This window comes from Diospyros lotus, chromosome 4 (assembly GCF_014633365.1).
Source record: "Diospyros lotus cultivar Yz01 chromosome 4, ASM1463336v1, whole genome shotgun sequence".
Classification (NCBI taxonomy): Eukaryota; Viridiplantae; Streptophyta; class Magnoliopsida; order Ericales; family Ebenaceae; genus Diospyros; species Diospyros lotus.
Genome location: NC_068341.1, coordinates 41,260,923 through 41,286,293, shown reverse-complemented (window position 1 = coordinate 41,286,293; position 25,371 = coordinate 41,260,923). Strand labels below are relative to the sequence as shown.

The 25,371-nt window shown below is 38.3% G+C and overlaps 1 protein-coding gene across 1 annotated transcript in view; it reads right to left on the bottom strand.

Annotated features, from left to right (window-relative positions):
* Window positions 1-25,371, bottom strand: part of LOC127799545 (uncharacterized) — a 72,677-nt gene that overhangs the window by 5,810 nt on the left and 41,496 nt on the right. Inside the window, 19 exon segments of the mRNA XM_052333674.1 lie at window positions 88-1,383; window positions 1,877-2,306; window positions 2,383-2,795; window positions 3,869-4,216; window positions 4,629-4,889; window positions 6,813-7,466; window positions 10,617-10,790; window positions 10,792-10,839; window positions 10,979-11,200; window positions 11,312-11,461; window positions 13,093-13,477; window positions 13,585-13,807; window positions 13,956-14,214; window positions 14,537-14,872; window positions 14,942-15,943; window positions 16,366-17,598; window positions 17,666-17,764; window positions 17,882-17,934; window positions 18,238-18,319. Coding sequence (XP_052189634.1) covers window positions 88-1,383; window positions 1,877-2,306; window positions 2,383-2,795; window positions 3,869-4,216; window positions 4,629-4,889; window positions 6,813-7,466; window positions 10,617-10,790; window positions 10,792-10,839; window positions 10,979-11,200; window positions 11,312-11,461; window positions 13,093-13,477; window positions 13,585-13,807; window positions 13,956-14,214; window positions 14,537-14,872; window positions 14,942-15,943; window positions 16,366-17,598; window positions 17,666-17,764; window positions 17,882-17,934; window positions 18,238-18,319 — 7,668 coding nt within the window.

The window sequence follows — 25,371 nt, the reverse complement described above, 5'->3', positions numbered from 1 at the left end:
CTCCCCACCCAACACACACAAGCACTCCAACAAAAAAAAAAAAAAAAAACCCACATAAATATAGTCTAAAAGAGAAGTCTGTGTTACCTGCACTTCCATGGTTGAGTGTCCATACATCTTCTCCAGTATTGATACACAAACATCATAAAGGCCCTGCTTACGAGAAATGTGGGCAAGCTTATTAACATTCCATGCCTTGTCACGGTAGCCTAGGTGATGAAGTTGTGGATTTGTATTACCAAAATCCTTAAAGGCATCAATGACTCCATTGTACATTTCATTCCTCCATTGGAGTAAATCATACCAAACAGTTAAATTGTCCCATTCGTTTGGAGTTCGAAGTCTCCAGGTCTCAAGGATGTCTTTCAGATCTGCATATAGGCCACCATGTACACCAACAGGAGTCCCTGAAACTTTGCTTCCATTGGCAATATCAACAATGATTCTGGCTGATTCTTGAACTTCGACCAGTTGTTGGAACTGTTGTAGAAGTGGAATTCTTGCATGAACAGACATCTCAGGTAATTGCCACCACTGTTCCAAGGCAAGATCAACACCTTTTCCTACAATGTTTTCAGCATCTCCTATGCCATTAGTATTCTTTTCATGAAGTGCAAAATAGGCTTGAATAATACGAAGTTTTGGAGTTTCCTCTACTTGGGCCTTTGGAATGACATGATCTTTCAAATATGCCCAATCTGGCTGTTTCCAAAGACTATCCAGCAGTATTTCATAATTCTCAACAAGTTTTCCAAAATCAACCAAGGCATCCCATTGACTGAGTTGACTAGCACAATAAAGCCACTGCTCCTCCCAAAGACACATCTCAGCCTTTGGAACAGTGTTATTATAGGTGCCTTGAGTTGCCTTTACCATAGCCTGGTAAAAGAGGCTTTGAGCACGCTGCCAGTGGCCATGCTGAACAAGAGAAAGCCCAACCCTGGTTTCTGCAGTTACCGATCTTTTCTTCCATAGTCCACACCTCATATCTTCTTCATTGAGCAATCTATAAAGCTCAGCCAGAGACTCCGAGCATTTTGTGTCATTCATGAACAACATAACATGGCTTTCTAATAAAGCCAATGCAATGTGCCATGCATTGTAAGTCTTTCCAATATATTTAATAAGTTCACTAGGCATTCGAGGCTGAGGGTGGCTCAACTGAAGCCCTTCTAAAAGAGCTTGCACGACATTTGGTCTGCTTGCCTGCTGCTTCTTGTGATAGTCTTTTGATAAGAGAGTTATCATTGGTTTAGCAAGTGCAACCTGCTCTTCCTTGAGTAAGGTCACCCAGACAATTGGAAACACTAGAACCCACAGATGATATGCAACATTTGCATCTGTATGTGCCAACTCCCTCAAAGGAATAACAAGATCAGCCACCTACACAACAAAATTTTGACAAAATGAAAATGGTGAAATTATTTACTGTAGAAGTGATAAATACTCTGTTGAGGATTGAAGATGGTCAAGCCAGGTAACTTCCAAGACAGTCCCACAAAAATAAAACATCTAAAAACCTTAACCATAAAATCTATCCCACAATCACTTTTATGAATCTTAGAAAAATTGTGAAACTAGAAATGGAAAAAGTGAGCAGATATCACGTATGCAATCAATTGATCAACTTGCTAGCATCCATTGTTTTCGACCTATACAACACAGTTATAACCCAGATAATGTACTCCAGAAGAAAAACAGAAAATGTACTCCAGTTAATTCAAAACCACCACAGCAATATGACAAAAATCTGCCTCAATTCAACTAGGTGGGGGAGGCCACATTAATTCTAGACCTCCAGCTATCTACTCCAGTAAGTTCAAAACACAAAATATATTGTTATGAAAAAATGAATGACAGGAGCAAATGCAATCACCTGAAGTCGGCTCATCTCATTCAAAAACTGTGCATGCTTTGATATAAGTCTTTCAAATGTTAGCGGAGCTTCCTCAGAATCTTCCGAACCATCAGAAACCATGGGCTGTATTCCAGAAGAATCTGGAAGAGAATCTGAAACAAGCAGTGGTCGCACCCTGGCAGAGTTAGCAGCAAGTGTAATAGGTTTATCTTCAACTAAAACGGCAAGAAGAAGGTCTAGGCCTTGTTTGAGCCAAAAGACATCACTTAAAGCTTCCCAGTCCTGGACTTGGATGATGTATTGCAGTCTTGTGAACAATGCTTTCCCAAGAGATTCATGATAAAGAGAGAAGAATTTCATCCTCATTTCAGGGTCTTTTGCCCTTAAACCAAGCAAAAACTGTCTCTCTACCTTCTGAAATACTTCTTGCCGAAGGGATTGAGGGTATCTGGATATTATTCAGATGTTAGTCCCAATATCCTGATCAAAGTATTGGAATGGAAATTCTAAAAACATGTACTTACTTGTTTGAATCAGCAGAAAGTCCATAAAGAAGTTGAAGATATTTCCTGTCCCACTCTTCTAGAGTACTTGGACTAAAGTTCTGCCTGTCAACTTGTGAAAGTTTCTGAAGAAAAGAAACCACTTCTTTCGGAGATAGAAAAGAACTTGATCCAACAGGCATTCCAGGCCTACTAAAGTCATCCTCTATCCACCCCTTTATTACATCAAGTATGCAAAGAAGAACAGTGGCATCAGTACCCTTATCAGACAGTAAGTTGTTTAGGACTTGAGTTATGGTTCGTTTGCAATCTGGAACAAGCATCACCCTTTCACTGATTAGTTTCAAGACAGATTTAAGATTAGCAATGACTGCGCCAACATCAGCACCTTGACGAGAAGAAGTAACTGCAGAATCAGGATCTGTTCTCTGACCCTGGAAGGAAAAGAGAATTAAGCCTAATTTCAACTAAAGAGATTGTGACAACATAGAAAATGATGGTAGCAATTATGACCACTACAGAAAAGGTAGAATTTCATATCCTTAGGCCAGAATTTTTTTGTGAATTCCATTGTATATCCCATTATTTTTGATAAATTACCATAAACATTTTTTATAACACCACCCAACCTGTCCAAACATTTCCAGAAAAAAACAAACAAACAAGCAATGCACAAAATTGATATGATACAATAGACTAGAAAAATGGAACTTAGTAACTGCCGAGACTAGAAATGATAACATAAAAGATAATGTTAACCCTTCTCTCAGCCAGCTTAAGTTTTTAAATGGGTGAGTATTAATAATTCAACCTGGTATTATCATAGGAAAATTATCAGGCATTTTCATAGCTAGTCAAACTGTCCATCTAGGTGCAAAACAATCCTGTAGATGAATCTTAATACTAGAGCCAAAGTTGCATTAATAGATCATATAGCATAAATTTATCTCACATCTCAAGTGATGGCTACTGATTAAGCTAATTCAAAGGTATACATGAGGTCATACATAGGCTCTGGCATAGTATTCATCAAATTTTCCAGACTTCTTATGAGTTATGAATGTGCTTGATTGATTGCCATTTTCAAATTCAGACATTGTCTGTCTAGATGTAAGCTCCACACTGAAGATGAATCTGAACATCATAAACAAAAGTTGCCATAATACATTGTGGGCCACCAATGTATCTCACATCCATGAATTGGGTTCAAAGGCAGGATGAGCTAATGGCACCCATGTCATATAACAAGGACTCACCACCAAATTTACAGACATCTTTCATAAGTTTCTTGATTGATTAAAAACATTGAAAGAACTATACCCTGCAATGCCAATTATTAGTCAAATTATCCTGTCCCACATCATATAGACGAGACAGAGCGCTAATGCAGCTCTCAGCTTGTCAAAATTGCAGATCAAAATGGTTAAATGTTAACCACTAATATTAAGTAGAAAATTTTATGGAAAGCAACAGTTAAAAAGGGGAGAAAGAATGAAAACTGTAATACCTGTCTGGAATAAGAACCAGTTGTTGAACCCATATCTCTTGCCAGACGTTGAAGGACACGCACCAAGTTGAAAGGATCAATTATGTTCCTCTGCATCTCTGCCAATGTTTTAATGACATATAGTACAAAGCTAATTGTGCTACCAGAGCTATCTTCCCCAGATGTCTGTGGAGCAGTGACAGCGGTAAGGTGCTTCTGCATGAGTTCCTCAACCTTTTGATATAGCATTTTTACATCTGGTGGTGTATTAAGTGAGTCTAGAGGAAAAGCAATGAAGACCATCTTCAACAAGGAACATAATGACCTCCCAGCATCTAACATTTTATACTTGAAACAAGGTTCAAGAATCTGAAACACATATGGAAGATCATCAACATTCGCAAGTGTAAAGCTAAAGAAAAAAAAAATAATAAAACCCCTCCAAAGAAAAAAAAAATACCACACCCTAGCTTTAGTTTGGTTTATATAGAGTAGCCCTAACAATCTAAAAATTATACCAACATATTAATAGGATGCCCCAAGCACACGAGGCTTCTTGCTTTGCAAGGGTGGGGAGAGGGTTAATTTTGCAAGCTACCTTACCTTTGTTTTGCAAAGAGGCTATTCTCACAACTCAAGCACATAACCTACTAGTCACAAAGGAACAACCTTACTGTTACTACCAAGGCCTGCCCATATACGGACACATTCTTAAAATAAAATGATTCAAAGCTCAACCTACAACGGGGAAGAGTGAATGGGACCACGAAAATATTCAAACCTGAGAAATCTGGTTGATATTATTTCTGATGAACAAATGTGGTTGCTTCTCCAGAACCTTATTCATGACATCCAAGCCTAGCGCAAGAGCTGTGGATGGGTCCTTTGATTGAGATGGTTGAATACTGCTCAATAACTTCTCTAGATAGTTGAACTTGACATTTGCATTTGGCCACACTTCCAAAGCTTGTGATAGGAGATCTAAAGCATGTTTGTACATTTGGCTTGCTTCCTTATCTTTGGGCTCTATGACTAATGCCACCTGTTGTCAGGGACCCAAATATTTGAATTATCGAATCTTTCCACAATAACTGACAATTATGGAAGGCAGGTAATTGCACGAACATATTAAGATCAATACTTAGGAAAAATAATCAGTTACAACCAAAGCTTCCATTTAACTGCATTTCTAAGATCAGCTGATGGAACAATGTTGATTTAAAAATGTTGACTGTATATGCTGAAAGAGACCACTGAAGCAAGTCCCCAGTTCATGAGCTAGTTTCCAAAAGGATTCAAGGAAATTCTTACACATCAAGTTGGAAATGTGGCAGCCTTCACATCACAGCAATTCATCTAATAAATAAATTCCATTTCTATCCCATTGCTTGCAGAAAGAAAACACCCCCCCCCCCCCCCAAAGTCTCCAGGGAAAAAAGGAAAATGAAAAGTCAAAAGGAAATTGGTTGCTCTCTGAGTGTATGAATGGAGTTTACAAATCCATGCAAGAATATTCTACTTCATGGATGTATTTGCACGTAACTGAATGTGTAATCTACAAGTGGGTTTGGCAAGTAAAAAGCATTCACATGTTTGCAGTAGCATTCATATTCACATTATTTATTAATTAATGATACATACATATATATATATATATTGTAAGAATGAATGGGAGACCGTGTGTATTTTCTTATTATCATCCAGCCCTAGTTATAGGGTTGTGTTTAGGAAAGATTACAACACCACACTTTAGGAAAGTATCCTAAACTGGAATTAGGAAACTATCCCAAACTAAATTTAGAAACTTCTAAAAACTCAACACTCTAGATTAGTTTCCAGCTGTGGACGGCTGCTTTCCTTTCCTCTTTCTCTTGTATTTCTCATGGGAATCAACATATATATACACCTATGTTGTGGGGGGTGATGGCAGGATGTATGGTGCTTACCTATAGCAGAGAAGATACTGAAATAAGAAAACTAATTACATTTTAATGTTTTTACTCAAGTGCATTATCAATTCAAACATGCATGAATAAAAAGAAATTTAATATCTACTCTAGACAGCTGCATTCATGAACAAACTGAAAATTCTGGTTTTCTTAAAATTAAAAACTCAAAAAAAGGATTAATAGGAAGCATTTCTTTTTTTTTTTTTTCTTATGGTATGTCCAGTTTTAAATAAAAGAGGATGTCCTTGGTGCACAAGGATCCCTGCTTTGCGAGGATCGAGGAGGGTTGTTTCCGAGCACAGGCTTACCCTTGCTTCGTAAAGAGGCTGTTTCTACAACTAAAACCCATGACCTCCCGGCCACAAAAGTATAAGTTCTTACTAACACAGGAAAGAAGATGTTTCTATAACTCAAACCCGTGATCTTTCAGCCATAAAAGAATAAACCTTACTGTGACCTTGCTGCCCCCAGTATCAAATTTTAAATAAATCAAAACATTATAGAATACCTTTAGACAGGTGGCAGATACATGTTCGGAAATGTCTTAATGAGTATTGAGTCTAACACAGAGATCAAATCTTTCAGAATTGTTTGTTATTCTTAGGTTCCTGAGAAAAGTACATGCAACAGGAATGCAACTGGTCATCTAACATACCAAATCTATTAATAGAAAACATAATATTGTACAAATATAACTATATGTCTATGTACATATGCACAAATTGAACGCTGATGACTGAGCATTCTTGAAAGAGCTTTTTTTTGGCTAGGTAAAAGAGCTATCTTTCAGATGTAATAAGATTAGCAAAAGTGAATATAAAACTTATGTAGTAGCTATTTCACAAATAATCAAGTTTAGAAGTAGTAAAAAGTTTCAGGGATAGGTCAAAAGAATTATCAAGTTACATAGAATAAGGTTGTTACACACAGAGAGTTCCAGGAAACCTAGACCATCACCAGATTTTACTCTAGATCAGAGGAAGAAGAAAGATAATAAAGAAAAAAGAAAGCCTTACTCGTATGAGAAAATTGATAATCATTTCCTCCATTGCAGCATTTGGCTTGAATTCTTCATCAGGTTGTCCAGCAGATCCCGGGGTCTCTATGTTAGGAATTGATGAGGCACCACCAGGTGACATAACACCAAGGGTTTGAAGACCAGGTTCAACCTTTACCCTCTTACTTGGATCTTCTGCAAAAGCAGATCCATCCATTGGACGCTTGGTATCAAGACCAGAAGAGCCATGGTTGAGTCCATCATTGTTCTGGTTAGAGACATCACCCTCACTCACCACTTTCATTTCGTTCTGCCTTTGTCTTTCCCAACCAACAACCAACCCAGCAAGCTCAATGGCAAGACGCCTGTTCTCTGCTGTAGTATTATATGGCAACCCAAGGCGACTCAGAGAATTCACCATCTGAGGTACAAACTGTGCTCTGCAGCTATAAAAGAGATCTGAATGTCGGACAATGAGCTGGAAAATATGGATCAAATTAGGAATTGAGTGACCTTCCTCAACCAGAATCTTTTTTGTGTAGCGTATCCAAATTGGCATACGAGAATCACCAAGAGGTAATCTTCGAGGAAGTGCTGGCATTAGTATGTCAAGAGCTTGCTTGACCAACATTTTATTTTCTGGCTGGCAAGTTCGGAGAAGTGCAACAAACACCTGAAATTACCCAATGCAGTCAGTATTAATATTCTTACTTGATGCACCATGAAATTGATCATGGGGCTAAACAAGACTAAATTGCACTGTGGTACGGGCAGGACTAAACATCAAGCAACAATAAATCCATACCATTATCAACTAGCAGAAAACACACGTCTGCGCATAATTATAGCAAATTTACAAAGCTGTAGCTTTCTAATCTTTCCAACCATTTAATTTCTCAAAAATAAAATACATGGTATAACTGCAATCCCAATGACCACCTGAAAACACAATTTTTTTTTAACTGACGCTTGACAGCTGTGGAAGCCTCGGGATTTACCATTCATTGTTCATTTCATGAGAGGTTATATTAAATAATTAAAAAGAGGCAGCAAAAGAGAACAAAAAGTCCCATGGAGTAAGCTCACAATCTTTAAGTAAAAAAGAACATGAGCAGCTCTGGAATGGATAAGAGGATTTATGAAGAAACAGTTTATATTCTAAATCTTTCTTCACCAAATGACGTAATAAAAACTTCAATTGCTAACTTAAAACATGCTTTAAAAAATAGAATCAGGTTAAGGAAACATCCTTTGGCTTATAATTAGGCTAGTGAGCTCCTGGCTAACAAGCTAAATTTTTCTAAGCAGGTATAACATCAACTGAAGGACCTCAAGGAGAAGGTGGAAAAACAATGACATACATCACAAACTGCCACCGCTGGAGAGAGAGAGAGAGAGAGAGAGAGAGGAGAGGGGGGGAGGTCATTTTGGACATTTTGAAAATTTAACAGCATAGATACTGCCCGATATAGCTTTTAAACCATAGGTGAGATCCCCGTAATTTGTCAAAATCAAGGGATGGTCCCTTGAATTAAGCTTGCCTCAGGGGCAGTCAGTGTATTTTATTATATTTCACTATCCTCCTGCAAGAATACAAAATTTATATAATTGCATATTTTTTAGATTGCACTATTTATGAAAGTAATTTACTCTAAACTTTATTGAACTCTCCATATTTGCATAATATGAAAATTAGTCTTTGCACTGTTAGAGCTTAGCTTATTAGGGAAGCCTCTTCTTTACATTGTATTGCCATGGCTATGACTATTGGATGATTCAATCAAATGCAATTACTGTTTTTTAAAGCTTTGATGGTATACTGAAGCATTCTATATGAAATTTTTTATTTTAATTAGATAAGATGCATGAGACACAACTAGGATGCTTTGATCATGCAAGAAAAGACTAATAGTGGCGCTTGTGAAGAGTGGAAGGAATGGAACTGCTATTTAGCAAAATAGGAAGAGAAAAACCAAGAAAAACTTAGTGGGAAACTCTTAGTTATGATATGAGCTTTAAGGGTCTCACAAAATATAAGGCCATAAATAGAAATGACTGGTGAGCTAGAATTCATACAACTGACTCTACATAGTGGGATTAAGACGATATATTGTTTGTTGTTTATCAAAGTCATGGATTGGGCGTATATCTGTTTGAAGAACCGTAGGGAGAAAATGTCATAATATTATAACTAAAGGCAGTAGACACTAGCCTTTGTCCACCTTGGTCAATTAGCATGGGATGCAGCTAAAAGAGAAAATATATCTATATCTATAAAGAAATAGAATTTTAATTCAAATTTGAAACACACAAAAACAGTTGAAACAGAAAAAAAGAAAAATTTAACACTTACATATGAATTAGATGAAAATAAAAAAAACAAAAAAAAAAAATCCAAGAGAGACTGAAACAGAAAACAATAAAAACTCAGAAAAAAATCAAATCAAAACAAAAACCACAGAGGACACAACAGCTGTGCACGAACAGAAAAACTGAAAATATAGCAACAGAAAACAACATCAACCACAAAATAGGTCACCAGAGGATATTCGCTTGCATCCGACCATGACAAACAAAGCAGGTGGCTGGCACAGGTCTCTCGTGCACTGACAAGTGCCACCTGTATGTTGAAGCATGAAATTCAACTGTGTTTGACTGCCAGCGGATGAGAGCTCTGGCAGCCATCTGCTGACCACCAGTAGCCTCGTCTCTTGCCAATGAACACATATATGCCTCATATTGACAAGAAAATAATTCTACAATGACAAATCAAGCAAAAGTATTCTGATATTATCACTTAACAACGAAGACTTTCTCTTTTCTAAGACAGGGGTAGCAGACTTTTTACTTAAAAGACAAAGGCGGCCTTTTTGACTTCCCACAAAAAGCTGAACCATAACTTTTGTATACTGGGTTTACTTAATTCTTATGGGTTTAAGCCTTTTTGCACAAGGCGCATGAAGAGCATGCTTTGGGCCTTAGCAAGAAGCGTGTGCCCCATGCCCCCTTTTGAAGGGCACTGTGACTCAGCCAGGCTGAGCTGCACAGGGCTGTGCCTCTTGCCCTCACATCTTTGACAACTATGAATTATAGAAGAAAGAATTTTCTTATACCAATAAATTTAATTTAAAGAAAACAATTGTTTCATGCATACTTTAAAGAAAAAATTATATAAAAACTCGTGTCTCCTTGTTTTGATTCCATCAAAACAATCAGTTACTGGCTTGCTCAGTACTTAAGTATGTCTTTCAGATTACAAGTCAGACTGGTGAACTGTTTTAATTGGAATCATTTTCGCTTTGTATTGTCTCATTTATAGGTACACCCTGCACTTGATTGTGTAGGCATGATCAATACTATTTCATTTATCTTTAGACATCATTAGTAGTCAATTTTTATTATTTACAAGTAGGATTATCTAATACATTGATATGATTTATTTTAATAAAGTTATTGTCTCATTTCATATTCATTATTGGCTATTATAATGCACTATGATGCATACTAGGTCCGTAGGCTTGCTCGATCCTACTGAGCCAATGTTCACCAAGGGTTATGCACCAATGACGAGCCTACTTTTTAGGCCATGACAACTGAGGCAAATGAAAATACTCCAGTAATCTCCATCTTAGATTGCTCCACAGATAGCATAGAACATCCAGACTATGACTCACATGGTCAAGCCCTTAAAAGGTTACTGCAAACTCATTCAAAAAGTTCCCAGGTTCAATGTATTGGAATTGGAAATGCAATACATAATAACAGAGAAAAAAAAAAAAAAGATGCTACCATAGACTATTATGCAAGAAAAATTAAAAGGTACCTGGAGTATTATTTTCTCTGGAGCTTGATAGGCCTCCAGGAAGTGGCAAACATTAACAAATGCCCACTGCTTACTGGCACTATCTTCACGTTTAAGATGATTCCAACCAAACTTAATGAGTTCTTTTCTATGATGAACAAGGTCATTCTGAAGATACTTGAGAAGCAAAGTGGCCTAGTTGCAATAGTTCTATTCTCAAGGGTTCATCATAATCAGCAGAAACCTACAAAAAATACAAATAATATAATGATTTCTAAAATAGCAGTGTCAACCAAAAATCAACAAGTAAAATATGCAATCAAAAGTAAAAATGATTTCTGAAGGATGCATCAATAAGGATTCATGAAGCATTACAGATTTACCTCTTCTGGAGGATCAAGAAGCTTCTCAACAATTGTCTTTAAAATAGCAGTGTCAACCACCTCCCAACTTTGGCCATTTTGAAAGGCATGGGCTAACATTGGAAGAATGAGCATTTGCATGACAACAACCAGATGATCAGGGCCAAGTTGTTTTGATTGGAAAAGGTTCAAAAAATGCAGGAGGAGTGTTTTCTTCATGTTGGGTGCATAACCTTCAGCTACCTGAGATACAATAAGATCATCAACATAGCAGATTAATAATTAAAGAAATACCGAAAAGATAAAAACAAAAAAAGACAAGATTAAACAATAGCATTGTCCTTGAAAACATACCTCAATAATGTAAAACTCTTTCAGGAAAGTAAAATCAATGCGGGTACGGAATAAGAAGATGGAGAGGATATCAAAGAGAACATTAATTTCCGTTTTGTCATGTCGTAAGTAGTTCAGAAAGCATTTGACAAGCCATTTGCTTTCTTTTACCTGCATTTTATTAGCCACATCATGGAGATGAGCAAAAGCACAAAATAAGAGAGAGAGAGAGAGAGAGATGAATTCTTTTGAACAATTTATGCAAGCACCATATCAAGAATATATGAATATAACTAGCAATAATAGTACTATGAACTGCAGCCACTATCATGATTCCTTGTTTCTAGTAAGATGGGGGAAAAGCATAAGAATATAATAATTGAAAATTCCCCCCCTTTCCTTTTGCTAGTGAATCTGATCACTTTAGCACCCTATAATAGGACAAGAGAAGATGAAATTTAGCAACTATAGTAGCACATAACATAATGTGAGATGATAGATTAGGTATTCAAAAATACAAAACTAGTATAACATCCAGCAATGCCAGAACTCAAACAATGTAACTTATCTATATAGAGTAAATTTCAAACAATACATTTTGATCCTAAAAAAAAGAAAAATTCGAACAATACATAACCATATCCTTGAAAGGCACTTTTCACAATCATCATTTTGCAGAAAAGAAGTCTTTAACTGTGTGCCTTGCTCACGTGGGGAAAGCAAATAGTATCACACCAGTGTTGGCATGAACATAAGATCCAAGATACCCAACTCATACTAACGAAAATCCCAATCCAGATCATAGGATCGTAAAATGCATTCGCATGGAGTCTATTGGATTGCATACAGGACCCTTCTTCTTTTTTTTTTTTTTTTGCTAAGGCATATCCTTCTATTACTAGGATTGGTGTTGTTACTCCAGTACCATAGGATCAGGTAGGAAGGTCTATTATCTAGTCCATCTACTTTACCATTCTTCATCTTTTTAATTGCTTGCTTTATTTCATTTAAACATATACGTACGTCCACAAAACATGTGATAAAAGTTGCTAAAATTCCCCAACATGAAAGCACCAAGCGAGACTATTTTTTGGGGACATGACCACCATCCTTTAGGTGAAGTCTTATCCATCCATGTGTCAGGTCAGTGTACCCCCATAAGGGACTAGTCAGGCAAAGCCTAGAACCCCTACGTTACCCCAAAAAAGAAAAGTTTGTCTCTCCTCGTTCATTAAAAAACTTCAAAAAATACTTCTTCCATCTCTCCTTGATCTCCCCCTAATTTATTAATAATTTTGGCTTTCATTTTCTATGCATTTCACTTAGTTATGTTTCCATGTTGTACATGTTGGTTTCACAAAATCAACTATATGATAGAACACAACCATCTCATGAAACTTCTCCATACAAACCAGAAGTATGCCCCATAAATATATAAATTTTTAGGGAGGTAAATTAATGCAGTGATTAAAGGAATTCAGCAAAAGAACAATATAATTACATAGAAAACAAGGAAAAAGGATTCTGAATTAGAAAATAGGGGAAAAGTCAAACTAAAAGATAAGTGATAAATCAGATGCTACAAGCATAGGGTAAAACGGCAAACAAGCATTTTCAGGAACCAGGTTCCAGGTTTTAGATTTAACTCATTCCATGACCCTGTGGTGTAACTGTGTTGACACAACAAATTGTCCCACCTTCAAGAGAAAATGTTAAAAGTTTGAAATATCGAAAAGAAAAGGAAAAGGAAAAGAAAAAAGAGTACCAGAAAAAAAAATTATCTAAACAGCCACCATACTTACTTGCACCAAGTTCAGTTCCTGTTCATTTTGCAACCGGGCCATTCTGGCAGCTGACTTCCAAAGCTGCACTAGAGTATCAAAGACAGTACGATTACTTTGCAACCAGGCAGGCATTAATTTGACCAGAGTTTTAATTAGTGCAAGCCCCTGAAAATAAGCATCTGATGCTGCTCCTGGGGTTGGGGAGGGTGCACTCGAACTCTCAGGTAAAGTAACAAGGCCTTCCTCACCCAAAGCCGCTGGTGGAGTTAAAGATCCCTGAGCCATTGAAGCGTCAGATTTTGGTACAAATTCAGGAAATGCACTTGCTAGAATCTTTTCTGGTGACTTTGCAAGTTCTTCTCTCAAGGGCTGGCCAGCATCAGACCGAATTATATACATAAACCTGGATTGGTTTCAGTAAAAAAGAAAGAAAGAAAATAAGAACGGGATATATTTCTCATATTCACATTAATTATCAATAGACTTCTTAATCCAAGCATATTATCTTACCGTCTGAAGTATTTGGGCTGACATAATCGAGAAAGAAAATAGTCAACTGCAGCTGCTGGATAACGATTCAAAAATTTGGTGAGTGGGAGGCGATATGGACTGTTAATCTCACTATAAAATTGTCCAGGCGGAAGGGCTGCTTCTAAATCAATAGTCAAGGTTACAAGTTCGTCAAGGAACTTCCCAGCGGCAGAAGGAAGCAAATGGAATAGTTCAATTATAGCTGCACCAAGAACAAAAAATAAACCAACATTAAACAAGTGTGTATAGATGTATATGCAAGCAACTATTATGGTTCAAAGACCAAGAAAGGAGAGAAGGGGACATGAATATTAGAACAACAACAACAAAAAAAAAAAGGTAAACTTCACCAGCAGCTATTTTCGGTTCTTCACCAGCCTTCCATGACTTCTGGCACTGTGCCAGTTTTTCTGGTTCCAACCATTTCTTGAGGTGCTCTAACAATTTGCCCCCCAATGTAACATTAAACCAATTGGAAAGAAGTTCCAACAGTCGAGCCAGACCCTGCAGAAGAGGCATGCTGAGATTTTTGGTATGTGCCAAGTTAACTAATATGGGCCTCAGGCTGGTTTGAAGAAGTTCTTTAGGCATCCTTTGCTGCAGAATGACCTAGAAGATTGCAACACACAACTAGATTTAAAATAAACCATGGGGTTTGAAAATAGAAGTAGATAAAAATGACAATGAAAAACAAAGCAACTGAAGATTATCAGTCTATCAATTAAAGAACCACCAACCACACTCAAAATAGCAACCTCTCCCAGTCAGAACAAACCATTGGGTTGTCTGACATACCACAAATTATCAGCCATAATTTTCAACCACTAACAGAAGATGAATAACTAAAGGGTAGAACAGATGCCAAAGGCACTACTCCATAATAGAAGAAGTGCTACACAAATAATAATCAAACAAAATGTGCACATGAAACCTGTCGTAGGCCCTCCTTGGCAACAGCTACGATTTCAGGAGTCCTGCTTGTCAAGGACTTAAAGAACATTGAAATAATCTTTGACCGCAGTTCAGAATGATTTTGTGTTTTGAAATCTGCCCATGCCATAGCTGTACATAGTAGTTCAATGCAAGCTGTGCGAAGCCTAGTTAACGATGTGGCCACTTTTGGGTTCATAAATTTCACAACCCACACAGCTTCATCAGCCTCAGCAATTTGCAATGCTTCTTGCAGGAAGTTGACAAGTTCTTGAGTCAATTTAAGAAGAGGGGGTCTCAAGGCCAAGCAGAAATTTAGAGCAGTAACTGTCCCAACCTAGATGACATACACTTAATTAGAATAAGAAATCAGCAGATACACGCAATAATGAGAAATATGACTTGCCTGTTGATCAACTGTCCTTAACCGGAGCGGCCGCAATAGAAGAGGCTGAAGTAAAGGTTGATATAAAGGCTCAAGCAATTCAGTAACTTCACTGCCTGTTCTACTAGCTAAAAGTGTCAAACAGGACTGCACAATCTTTCTCACGTTAATGGATGCATTAGGATTGAAAAGCTCAGATGCCAGGTACTCCACAACTCCTTGGAAACTTTGCCGTCGGGCTTCACTATTTGCTTCATCAACATTATTCACCACACGAAGAACCTGTGTCAGCACCTGGCTGGTCTCCTCCTGCTCTTTGGAAGCAAATACAGGAAGCCTTTTAAGAACATATACCAGACCCCTGACAATCCTAACTTGAAACCCGCCTAATGTTTCAACAGTGACCTTTCCAACCATAGCTCCAAGCCCCATAACCCCACCAATTTGCGCTTGCCAAGTACTTCGATAGCAACAATGCAAGAGACGAGGTAAAAGCTGCTCAAAAACAGGAATACGGACACTTGGAGGGGGTGAATAAACAGGACTCATTGATGGACTAGATACAATCATTGGCGTACCAGGGCCCCCTCTTGACAGAAGCACATCAGTATGCTTTGAGCGAGCAAGGAAAAGAAGTGTTTCAGCAAACACATTAACTGCACTAAGAGCAGCTTTAGCATGAAGTCTATTCTCATCTGCTAGAACATCCACTAAGGCATCTAAAAAGATCAATGGATCCAACTCTTTAAGATCAGATGAAGTACTATTTCTAGACTTGGAACTGACACTGGCATTTGATGAAAGTACTGGACCTCCAAACTGAGCAGACGAACTTGCAGTATTTGCTGACAAATGTTCTATGTGAAATACCATAGCAAAATGGCGGCAAACATTAACAACAAACTCATCTTTGGGGTCGTGTAAATCAGGATCTGCACCAGCAGCAATGACAGTCATCAAGAGAACCTTAAAAACAGATTTTTCAGCCATAAGTTGGGTCTTTGTCTTCACACCTAAGTCAGGCTGCAAGGTAGAAACATTATATCTTTAAGAAATTTCCATTTCTGGTAATTCATCTGAAAACAAGATAAACGAACCAATGACAAAAATGAGAGCAGATGAAAGATTTACAGGTGAACACACTAAACAAATTACAATTCTTAAGGTTGACAATTTCAACACTTGCCAACGAGAGGAAAGGCAACAATTAGGAAATAAATTCTCCTTCCCATAACAAATACATTCCACACTTGAGGTGGAAGAGATGAACCAATTAAAATTCTCCATTACACTTAACCCATTATACAAGCATATTCTAAATTCATACATTCAACAGAAAGCAATGAGAGCACAAGATAAAGCAATACATCTAAAGATTTCTGAAAGACACGAAATAGCAAATTCTTTTTACAAGACATGAAATACCAGTATATTGTCACACCAACCTTCATGTCAGACATGTCAGATCTTCTCCAAGATGGATCCACTGGGGAAATAACAGAAGCTGACAACTTCTTGGGTGCTAATCCATCTTCAGTAACATTTCCTGGCAAATTAAGCTGAGAGGATAAGCACACACGAACAAATTTTAAAGCTTGTTTCCGGTAAAAAGCATCCACGCTGCCATTCCTCTGCATAACAGCTGCTACAGCAAGATTTATACAACGATCCAAAGGTACCAAAAATGGCGTGGAGGGCTCGAATGTAAGAATCAAGCGAAGCCCATGCTCAGGGTTCTCCTTGCACTCAAGTGCAAGAGGCTCCTTGAGGAAACGTCTGTTACGACCACCTAACTTGCCTAGGAGTTGCAATGATTTCCCACCCCATGGATAGGGTGCAGGCCTTAGGTGAGACCACAAGGCTAAAATAATCTCAGACATAACATTTGCCATACTTGGTTCAAGAAAATCAGGATTCAAGCTATCAATCCAAAACTCTAGTGTTCTTAAACCCAAACTCACTACATCATCACTCCCTTTAAGACATAGAACTAAAGGCTTCATAAGGCGCGGAAGATGTGGCAACAATGAACTTAAGCGTGCGGGGAGGGTTAAACAAAGCTCCAACAGAAGGTCCCTCATATCTTCTGCAGTGGGTCCCTCAAGCATGGCTAAGAGCATATTCAGGCAGGGTTGTAGTGTAGGAATCAAGTCCCTCAATAGTTGTTCAAATTTACCACCAGCAAGTGCTCGAAACATTGTACGAAGAAGCTGCAGATAACCAAGTGGCTTTTCAACTTCGGTAGCATTTTTCATGCAAGATTCCATGATAATAGGCACATGAGGCTGCAAGATACGTTCACACTCTGATGGAGCTTTAGCAACAGCACCAAATAGAAACCGGAAAAGATGCAAAACAAGCTTTGCTGCAGGTGAATCAGGGTGCTTCAGAACATCAAGTTTGGTACTCACAAGGAAATTAACCAGAACCTCTACAAATGGCTTGAAGACCTTGGTGGCTTGTAAAAGGGTAGAAAAGATGTGAACTAGCTGAGTGTTACTAATCATGCATTCAAAAAGCTCAGGCATGCACAATGAGAACATGTCCATAAGATCTCGAGGTTCCATAATAGCCAAAATCTGAGAAAATAGATTAACCATTTCCCTCTCCTCATCCTTCTCCTTAAACAAGGGCAAGCAGTGAACACCACTCTTTAAAACTCCAGAAGCTTTCCAAACCTAAAACAAGAAAACCAAATTAACCATGCATACGAGATGCACCACAATCATGCCATAAAACTTATACCTCATCTTCTCTCATCCCTTTAAATGATTGAGGCATTGAGGGATTGGATGATGGAGGACCAAGCACTTGTGGAGGTGTCCCATGTGTGGAAGGTGAAACCTAAACCAGAAGAAGGGCCACATACTTGGTCAAAAAATTTGCAGAAAATGAGAATAGAAGAAAAGATAAAAATAAACAAACTACAGGAGTAAATAAAGAATGAAAGAATTCAGAAACCTGTGATCGGGGTAAATGTGCATGAGTGATGCTCCAAACTATAGTCTTCATTCCTGAAGAAAACCAACCGCAGCACATAAAGGATGTAAGCAGCAAAGAACAATGAAAGAAGCAAATTTTGATTACAAAATGAAGATTAACCAGCAGCCAAGGTTCTTGAATTAACAATCAACCTCTTTATGCTGCATTTAGAACTAGCATTCATGAAAGGAAAACATATTTTCCTATATACATGTAAATAAGCATGGATATAAGTTATGCCGTTTTAATTTGTTTTCCTTTCCGTTGAGAAATCCTTGTTCCAAACATATCTTAGTAAATTTGAGTAGGAAGCGGGGAAAAAGAGAGACATTTACCCATAACCAAGGTTTTAATCAGATGTTTACAGTCACTGACTTCCTTTGAGTGTTCCACAGGAACCTGCAAACTCAGAACTGCCTGTCACCACAATAGGCATCAAAATCAAGAGGGGTACAAAAAAGTGCAACATCTTCAAAATCAACAAAAGAAAAAAAAAAAGAATCAAGTCTTTAACCTTAAAAAAGGTCAAATTTAGGGGGAAAAAAACAAAAAAGGTCTTCCGGACTTTCTCATTGTCCTCTTCTGCGTGAACAATTGATGTAGTATTCAGAAAATAAGCTCTAGTGTTGATCAGAAAATAAGCTCTAGTATTCAAAAAAAATTGTGTGCAAAACAGGAACAAAAGCAAAAATAAAAAAATAACATCTATGTATTTCAGTTATAGGGCCTTTCTCAAAAACAGAACTTTCTCTTATAAGCAAACTTAGATACACACAAAAGGTCTTCCAGACTTTCTCATAGTTTATAATGCATTATAAAAACTATATTCATAGTTTATAATGCATAATTGATACTTGAAAAGAAAAATAGACATATTTTGGTCCAAATCGTAATAAGAATTTTGTGAGATAATTTATGATTTTCAGCATATCAAGGAGCATCTAAAGTGGTTTCTAGAAGCATTTAAATACACATCATTTAAAGTATTAAGAAAGGCTTTATAGTAGTCTTTTTGTTTTCCAACATAGCATTTATAGCATTAGTTCTCTAGGAATCTTTTTGTATTCCAAAGCTTCTGTAAATGCCTTGATTAGCCTTTATGGTTGTTTGGCTCTATATAAAGAGAAAAGAAATGAGAAACCATATCAGATTTAGCAAAAAAAAAAAAAAGAAGCTGCAGCTCTGCAATATTATTCAGCATTTGTGGTTCTCCCAAAAGTTTAATTTTTTAAAACCACTATACTTCTGCATGCACCAACAAATTTTGGTATCAGAGCCAACATCAAAATTCTAGTTTCAAAATGGCCTCAAATCCTCCATCTACATCAAGCACTATGTTCTCATACCTACTCTCAAAGCCAAGTTCCCATCTTTGAGGGTGAAAACTATAGATATTGGAGTGATAAAATGATGTTCTTCTTCATCTCTCAAGATTTGTGGGAATTGATTGAAGAGGATTATGAAGAACCACCAGCTGCAGGCTCGAATACAGCTTGGACTGCAGAGAATCAAACCCAATACAAGAAGAATACAAAGAAGAACGCCCTAGCCTTGAGATATCTACATCAAGGCATAAGCAAGTCCATCTACCCACGCCTTTACAGTATCACAAAGGCCAAAGTTGATTGGGAAACATTGAAGGAGGAGTTCCAAGGTAACGACAAGGTTGTTTCCATAAGGCTGCAGTCACTTTGGAAAAGTTTTGACACCTTATCCATGAAGGATTCCGAATCAATAAAGGAGTTCTTTTCAAGGGTTTCTGATATTGTGAATCAAATCAGAGGCTATGGAGATCAAATAGACGAAAAGAAGGTCGTGGAGAAGATTCCTAGGAGTTTACCTCCTAAATTTGATCATGCAGCAGTTGCCATTGAAGAATCCAAAGACTTATCAAAGATCACTATGTTTGATCTTAGCGGTTCTTGGGAAGCACACGAAGAAAGGATCAAGAAGTCTTTAAGTCAGTCCTTGGAGCAGGCTTTTCAATCCAAGGTGAATCTAAAAAGGAAGGATCAAGAGAAGAAGGGAGGCCAATTTTAGTAGGGAAGAGTCCCAGAAAGTCAAAGTAGAGGTAGAGGCTGTGGAAAAGGCCATGGATGTGGAAGAGGCTTCCAGCCTCAAAAACAGAACAACCAAGGCCCTTATTGCATCATTTGCAAGAAGACCAATCGTGTAGCTGCTGATTGTTACCACAAATGCAAAAGGTGCCAAATCCCTAACCATTCTCAAAGGGATTGCTGGCATCAAGCTTCTTTACAAGCTTAGGAAACAACTAACTTTAGAAAAGAATCCTAGGATCTATACAATTTAGGATACAACCAAGATAGGAAACATAAACTAATCTGGAAGATACAATTTTATTTTTAGGAAACAATATATACAATCAATCAAATCTAGGAAACATACATAATCAATCATCAATCAATCAATCACCAATCAATGATTGAATCATTCATCCATATCAGCTACCATCTTTCCCAATACAGAAACAATACTCTTGCTATTGTTTCCTGTTACTTAGGGAAACCCCAGCTGCTAACACTCCCCCTCAAGATTGGGCGTGTATATCTTGCATCCCAATCTTGCTTATCATCCTGTTAAACACTGGTGCAGGAAGGCCCTTAGTTAGCATGTCTGCTAACTGATCTTGTGATAAGATGTATGGTGTGCATATCAGCCCATTATCCAATTTCTCCTTGATGAAGTGCATGTCTACTTCAATGTGCTTTGTCTTGTCATATTGAATAGGATTATGAGCGATACTGATTGCCGATTTGTTGTCACAATAGAGCTTCATGGGTATAGTCCACTCAATCTTGAGATCATTTAGAAGAATTTTTAGCCACAATAATTCACAAATACCTAGAGCCATGGAACAAAATTCTGCCTCAGCACTTGACCTAGCCATCACATTTTGTTTTTTGCTCCTCCATATTACCAAATTGCCTCCCAACATAGTACAATAGCCGGAAATAGATCTTCTATGTAAAACAGAGCCTACTTAGTCTGCATCTGTATAGGCCTCAAGGGTCATAACTTCTCCCTTTTTGAACAAAATGCCTATTCCAGGTGCTCCTTTTAGATAGTGGAGTATTCAATACACAGCTTCAAGATGGACTTCCCCTGAGTTATGCATGAATTGACTAATCACTCCCACAGCATAGGCTATATCTGGCCGAGTATGGGCCAAATATATCAGCTTTCCAACCAGCCTTTGGTAAACTCCCTTGTCAACCTTATCTCCTTCAAGAGCTTCTTCTCCCAACTTATGATTTGGGTCAATGGGTGTGTCACTTGCTTTGCAGCCTAGCAATCCGGTCTCCTTTAAAAGGTCTACCACATATTTTTGTTGAGATATAATATGTCCTCTTTAGAATGAGCCACCTCTATTCCCAAGAAATATTTTAATCTCCCCAAATCTTTGATTTCAAACTCCTTTAACAAGCACTCCTTTAATTGAGCCATCCCTTCTTTGTCGTTGCCAGTAACAACAATATCATCTACATACACAATTAACACAGTTACTCCCCCTATGGCCGAATGTTGAATGAAAAAAGCATGGTTTCCTTGGCTTTGTCTATACCCCATGCCAAGCATAACACTCGTGAATCTCCCAAACCAAGCCCATGGGGACTGTTTCAATCCATACAAGGCTTCTTTTAGTTTGCATACAACCAGCCCTTGTGTGGCTACTTCATAACCTGGTGGTATTTCCATATATACCTCCTCCTCTAGGTTACCATGTAGAAATGCAATTTTCAAGTCAAACTGATGCAATGGCCAACCTAGATTAGCAGCTAACGAAAGAAGAACTCTAATTGTATTTAGTTTAGCCACCAGTGCAAAAGTGTCCAAATAGTTTACCCCCATACACTTGTATATATCCCTTGGCAACCAATCTTGCTTTGTACTGATCTAGAGATCCATCATGCCTATATTTCACAGTATAGAGCCATTTACAACTCACTGGATGTTTTCCTTTAGGCAACTTTACCACTTCCTAGGTTTGGTTTTTTTCCAAGGTTGTCATCTCAGCTTCCATGGCATCCTTCCAATTCTTATTCCCTATGGCTTCAGAGAAACTTTTTGGAATAGGGATGGTATGTAGGCTGGTAAGAAAGGCTTTATGGGTAGGAGATAGCTTAGAAAAGGAAAGAAATATGTGTAACGAATGTTTGGTACAACTTCTTTTCCCTTTTCTTAGAGCAATGAGCCAATCAAGGCCATAGGTATCTGGCTGGACAATAGCTTCAGTAGGTTTTGTAGAGCTCATATGAGTCATATCAAGAGAATTGGTTGCGAGAATACCTGGTGATGACTCTGAAATGGTAGGATTGTTAGTGTTATTCCGGCTTGTAGAGACCGTAGAACATATAGGACTTGTAGAGGATGCAAGAGCTTGCATAGGACTAGATTCGGTTTTCTTCCTCCTTGAGTATACCTGCATAGGCCGAGGAGTAAAAGGTGAAGCTTTCTCAGGTGTCATGTTCGCCGAGTCCTTCCATTTAAGAGATGGGTTCAAGGATAGCAGATTAAGGTCAGGAAGAAAGGAGGAATCCCTATTAATCAAGGTTTGATTTTGTTCTAAAATAGTAGATGATTTTAAATACAACTCATTTTCAACAAATGTAACATCAGCAGATACAAAATATTTCTTTGAAGGAGGGTGATAGTATTGATAGCCTTTTTGTGTGGATGAATATCCAATAAATACAAATTTTAAGGCACGAGAATCTAGTTTCCCTCTATTGGCTGCTGGAATATGAACATAGGTCGTGCACCCGAATATCTTGGGCTGCCAATTACTAGTCACATGGAAGTCAGGAAAATGACTCATCAATGGTTGAATAGGACTTTGAGATTCTAGAATTTTAGATGGCAATCTGTTGATAAGAGTGGTGGAAGTTAGGGCTACTTCTCCCCAATAATGTTGAGGGACATTATGGTGAAAAAGAAGTGCTCAAATAACAGCTAGAAGATGACCATTTTTCCTCTCGGCGACCCCATTTTGTTGAGGGGTGTAAGGACAAGAAGACTCGTGAATAATACATTTTTGTTGAAAGAAAGCGAATAGAGTGTGATTGAAGAAATCTCTAGCATTATCAGATCTAAACCGCTTTACATTTACCCCAAACTGAGTCTTAACCATGCTGTAAAAATTGGGAAAAATATGGCTTACTTCTGACTTGGCTTTCAACAAATATAAGCACACCACTCTAGTACAATCATCAACAAATAAGACAAACCATCTTGTCCCAGAAATATTAGGAACACTTGATGGACCCCAAATGTCACTATGGATTAAAGAAAAGGGGAAATCAGTCCTTTTATTAGAAAGAGGGAAAGAAACCCTTTTATGTTTGGCAAGTTCACAATCAGCACAATGAAAGTGACTAAAATCCAGACCTTTAGCTAAATTAGGAAACAATAATTTGAGAGTAAGAAAGGAGGGATGACCTATTCTATAATGTTGTAACCACATCTTATCCTCGTTGGACTAAGCTAGGCATGACATAAGAGAAAGAGACTCCTCCTTGTTCGGCCCTATTGATTCCTATGTCATGTCCCTAATAATAGTATAAGGGCAATATTGTAATAAGAATATAGTACTTGTTAGGCTTGTAGTTGTATTGCACATGGGCGGATGATGGCTAGAGGCTATAAATAAGCTATTGCTGTAAGAGAGTGGGCAGGCTTGAATTGATGAATTGAAATCTCTTATTTTCCTCTCTTGCATTCTCTCAATCTCCCTCCAATTTCTCTCTAATCTCTTTCTTTCTGTCTCTCTCTGTCTTGTTCTCCCTAACTTCCTCCCATATCTTTCGATCTAACTCCCCAATTCCTCCCCAATTACCTCCTAAACATGTTAGGAACCCTAGGTTTATGACAATTGGTATCAGAACAACCAATCCTTGGCTATGATTTGATTCAATTTGAAGAGAGCCGTCCATTCAAATTGTGAATTCTAGCAGTATGTGTTTAAGTTTTTGTCGGTTAAATCAGCTTTAGTGATTCCGTTGGAGGAATTCTCGGCTGAGGATCTGGATTAAGGTCCAGATTGTGAAGGCATGTGAAAACGACCTGGCCAAGCCGTTCTGACGGTGCTTTCGACAACTCCTAGAGCAATTTCAGCTGATCAGAATTAGTAGACGAGCAAGCCAGGCGACTTTGATTGGAAGTCCGACACTCTCGGTGAAATTGGTTGAGCAGTAAATTCCGGTGAGCCGGTGAATTCAACGGAGTTGGTGAATTCAAGCATTCCAGCAAGATCGATGGGTCTCAGTTGTTGAAATCAAGGACTGATCCTAATTGAAAGGCTGTGAGAAGGTGAAATTCAACAAGCGATGGTTGCGCTAGAGTCAATTAATGTGTAGAGTGGCGCCAACTGAGTAACAGAGCCGATCGAAGGAGGTGCAGGGCTTAACCGATCAAGGAAGGCAAGCAACCCAAATGAGTCCGCTGCGACAGGAACAATGGACTTCGACTGCTGCAGTTGCGGTTCAAGAAGGCGACCTCAAAGCAGTTGGCAATCCAGGGGGGCGACTTCAGGAGTAGGTCCAGCGAATCCAATCCCTGTGTTCCAAGCGAGTATATGTTGATTATTAGGCGAAGTAGATCTAGGCGAGCTAGGCTAACTTCCGCAGTCCGCATTTAAACTGGCAATCAAAACAACAAGCATTGTTGCAGTTGAATAGGGAGAAGTACAGCCGGGTGATTGCGACTATGATAGGCGATTTCAGGAGTGGTCGGTGTCGGAATTCGGCTGACATTGGAAGCGATGAGTAGGTAACCTTCAGGAAGCCACAATAGAACTGATCGGATTGTCAAGAAAGAGTGCAACGAAGCAGATTGGATTGTGGAGACAATTCGGATCTAGGTGATCAAGTGAGTAGAGAATAGTGAATTGTGGAATTACAAGAGATCTTATCAGAGCAAGTCCTGGGCGGTAGGAGGAGACTCCGGAGTGAAATATGGTGGATGGAACTCAGATGAAGCAAACGGAATCTCAATGGCAACAAGTGTCAATAACGATAACGGAGAGGCCAAATCGTATGGGATCTATAGAATCGGTGGTGGATAAGAAGCTAGACACTATTGCCGATATGTTGCATGAGGAGTTTAGTCACACCCGTGAAATTTGGGATGACTTCAGAAGATGGATGATGGACTAATGCATGATAATGTGTGCGAGACAAAACCAGGTTAGATTACCTGCTTGTCTACTTTCCAGGGAATACTCTGATCCAATTATTATAGAGAAGTTGCCATGTCCTATGAGTAATCCTTATTCTCCTCATGAGTTTATGAAAATGAGGTCGCCTAAGGAGAAGTCAAGCTTGTGGAAGGCCAAGTCACTACCTGCTTTAGATTTTAGGCAGAAGAAGAAATATTCGGATTTAGGCAGCAATGATAAAAATGATGACTGCAAAGTCGGGAGTAGTTTTGGTGGTGAACAGCATTACATAGAG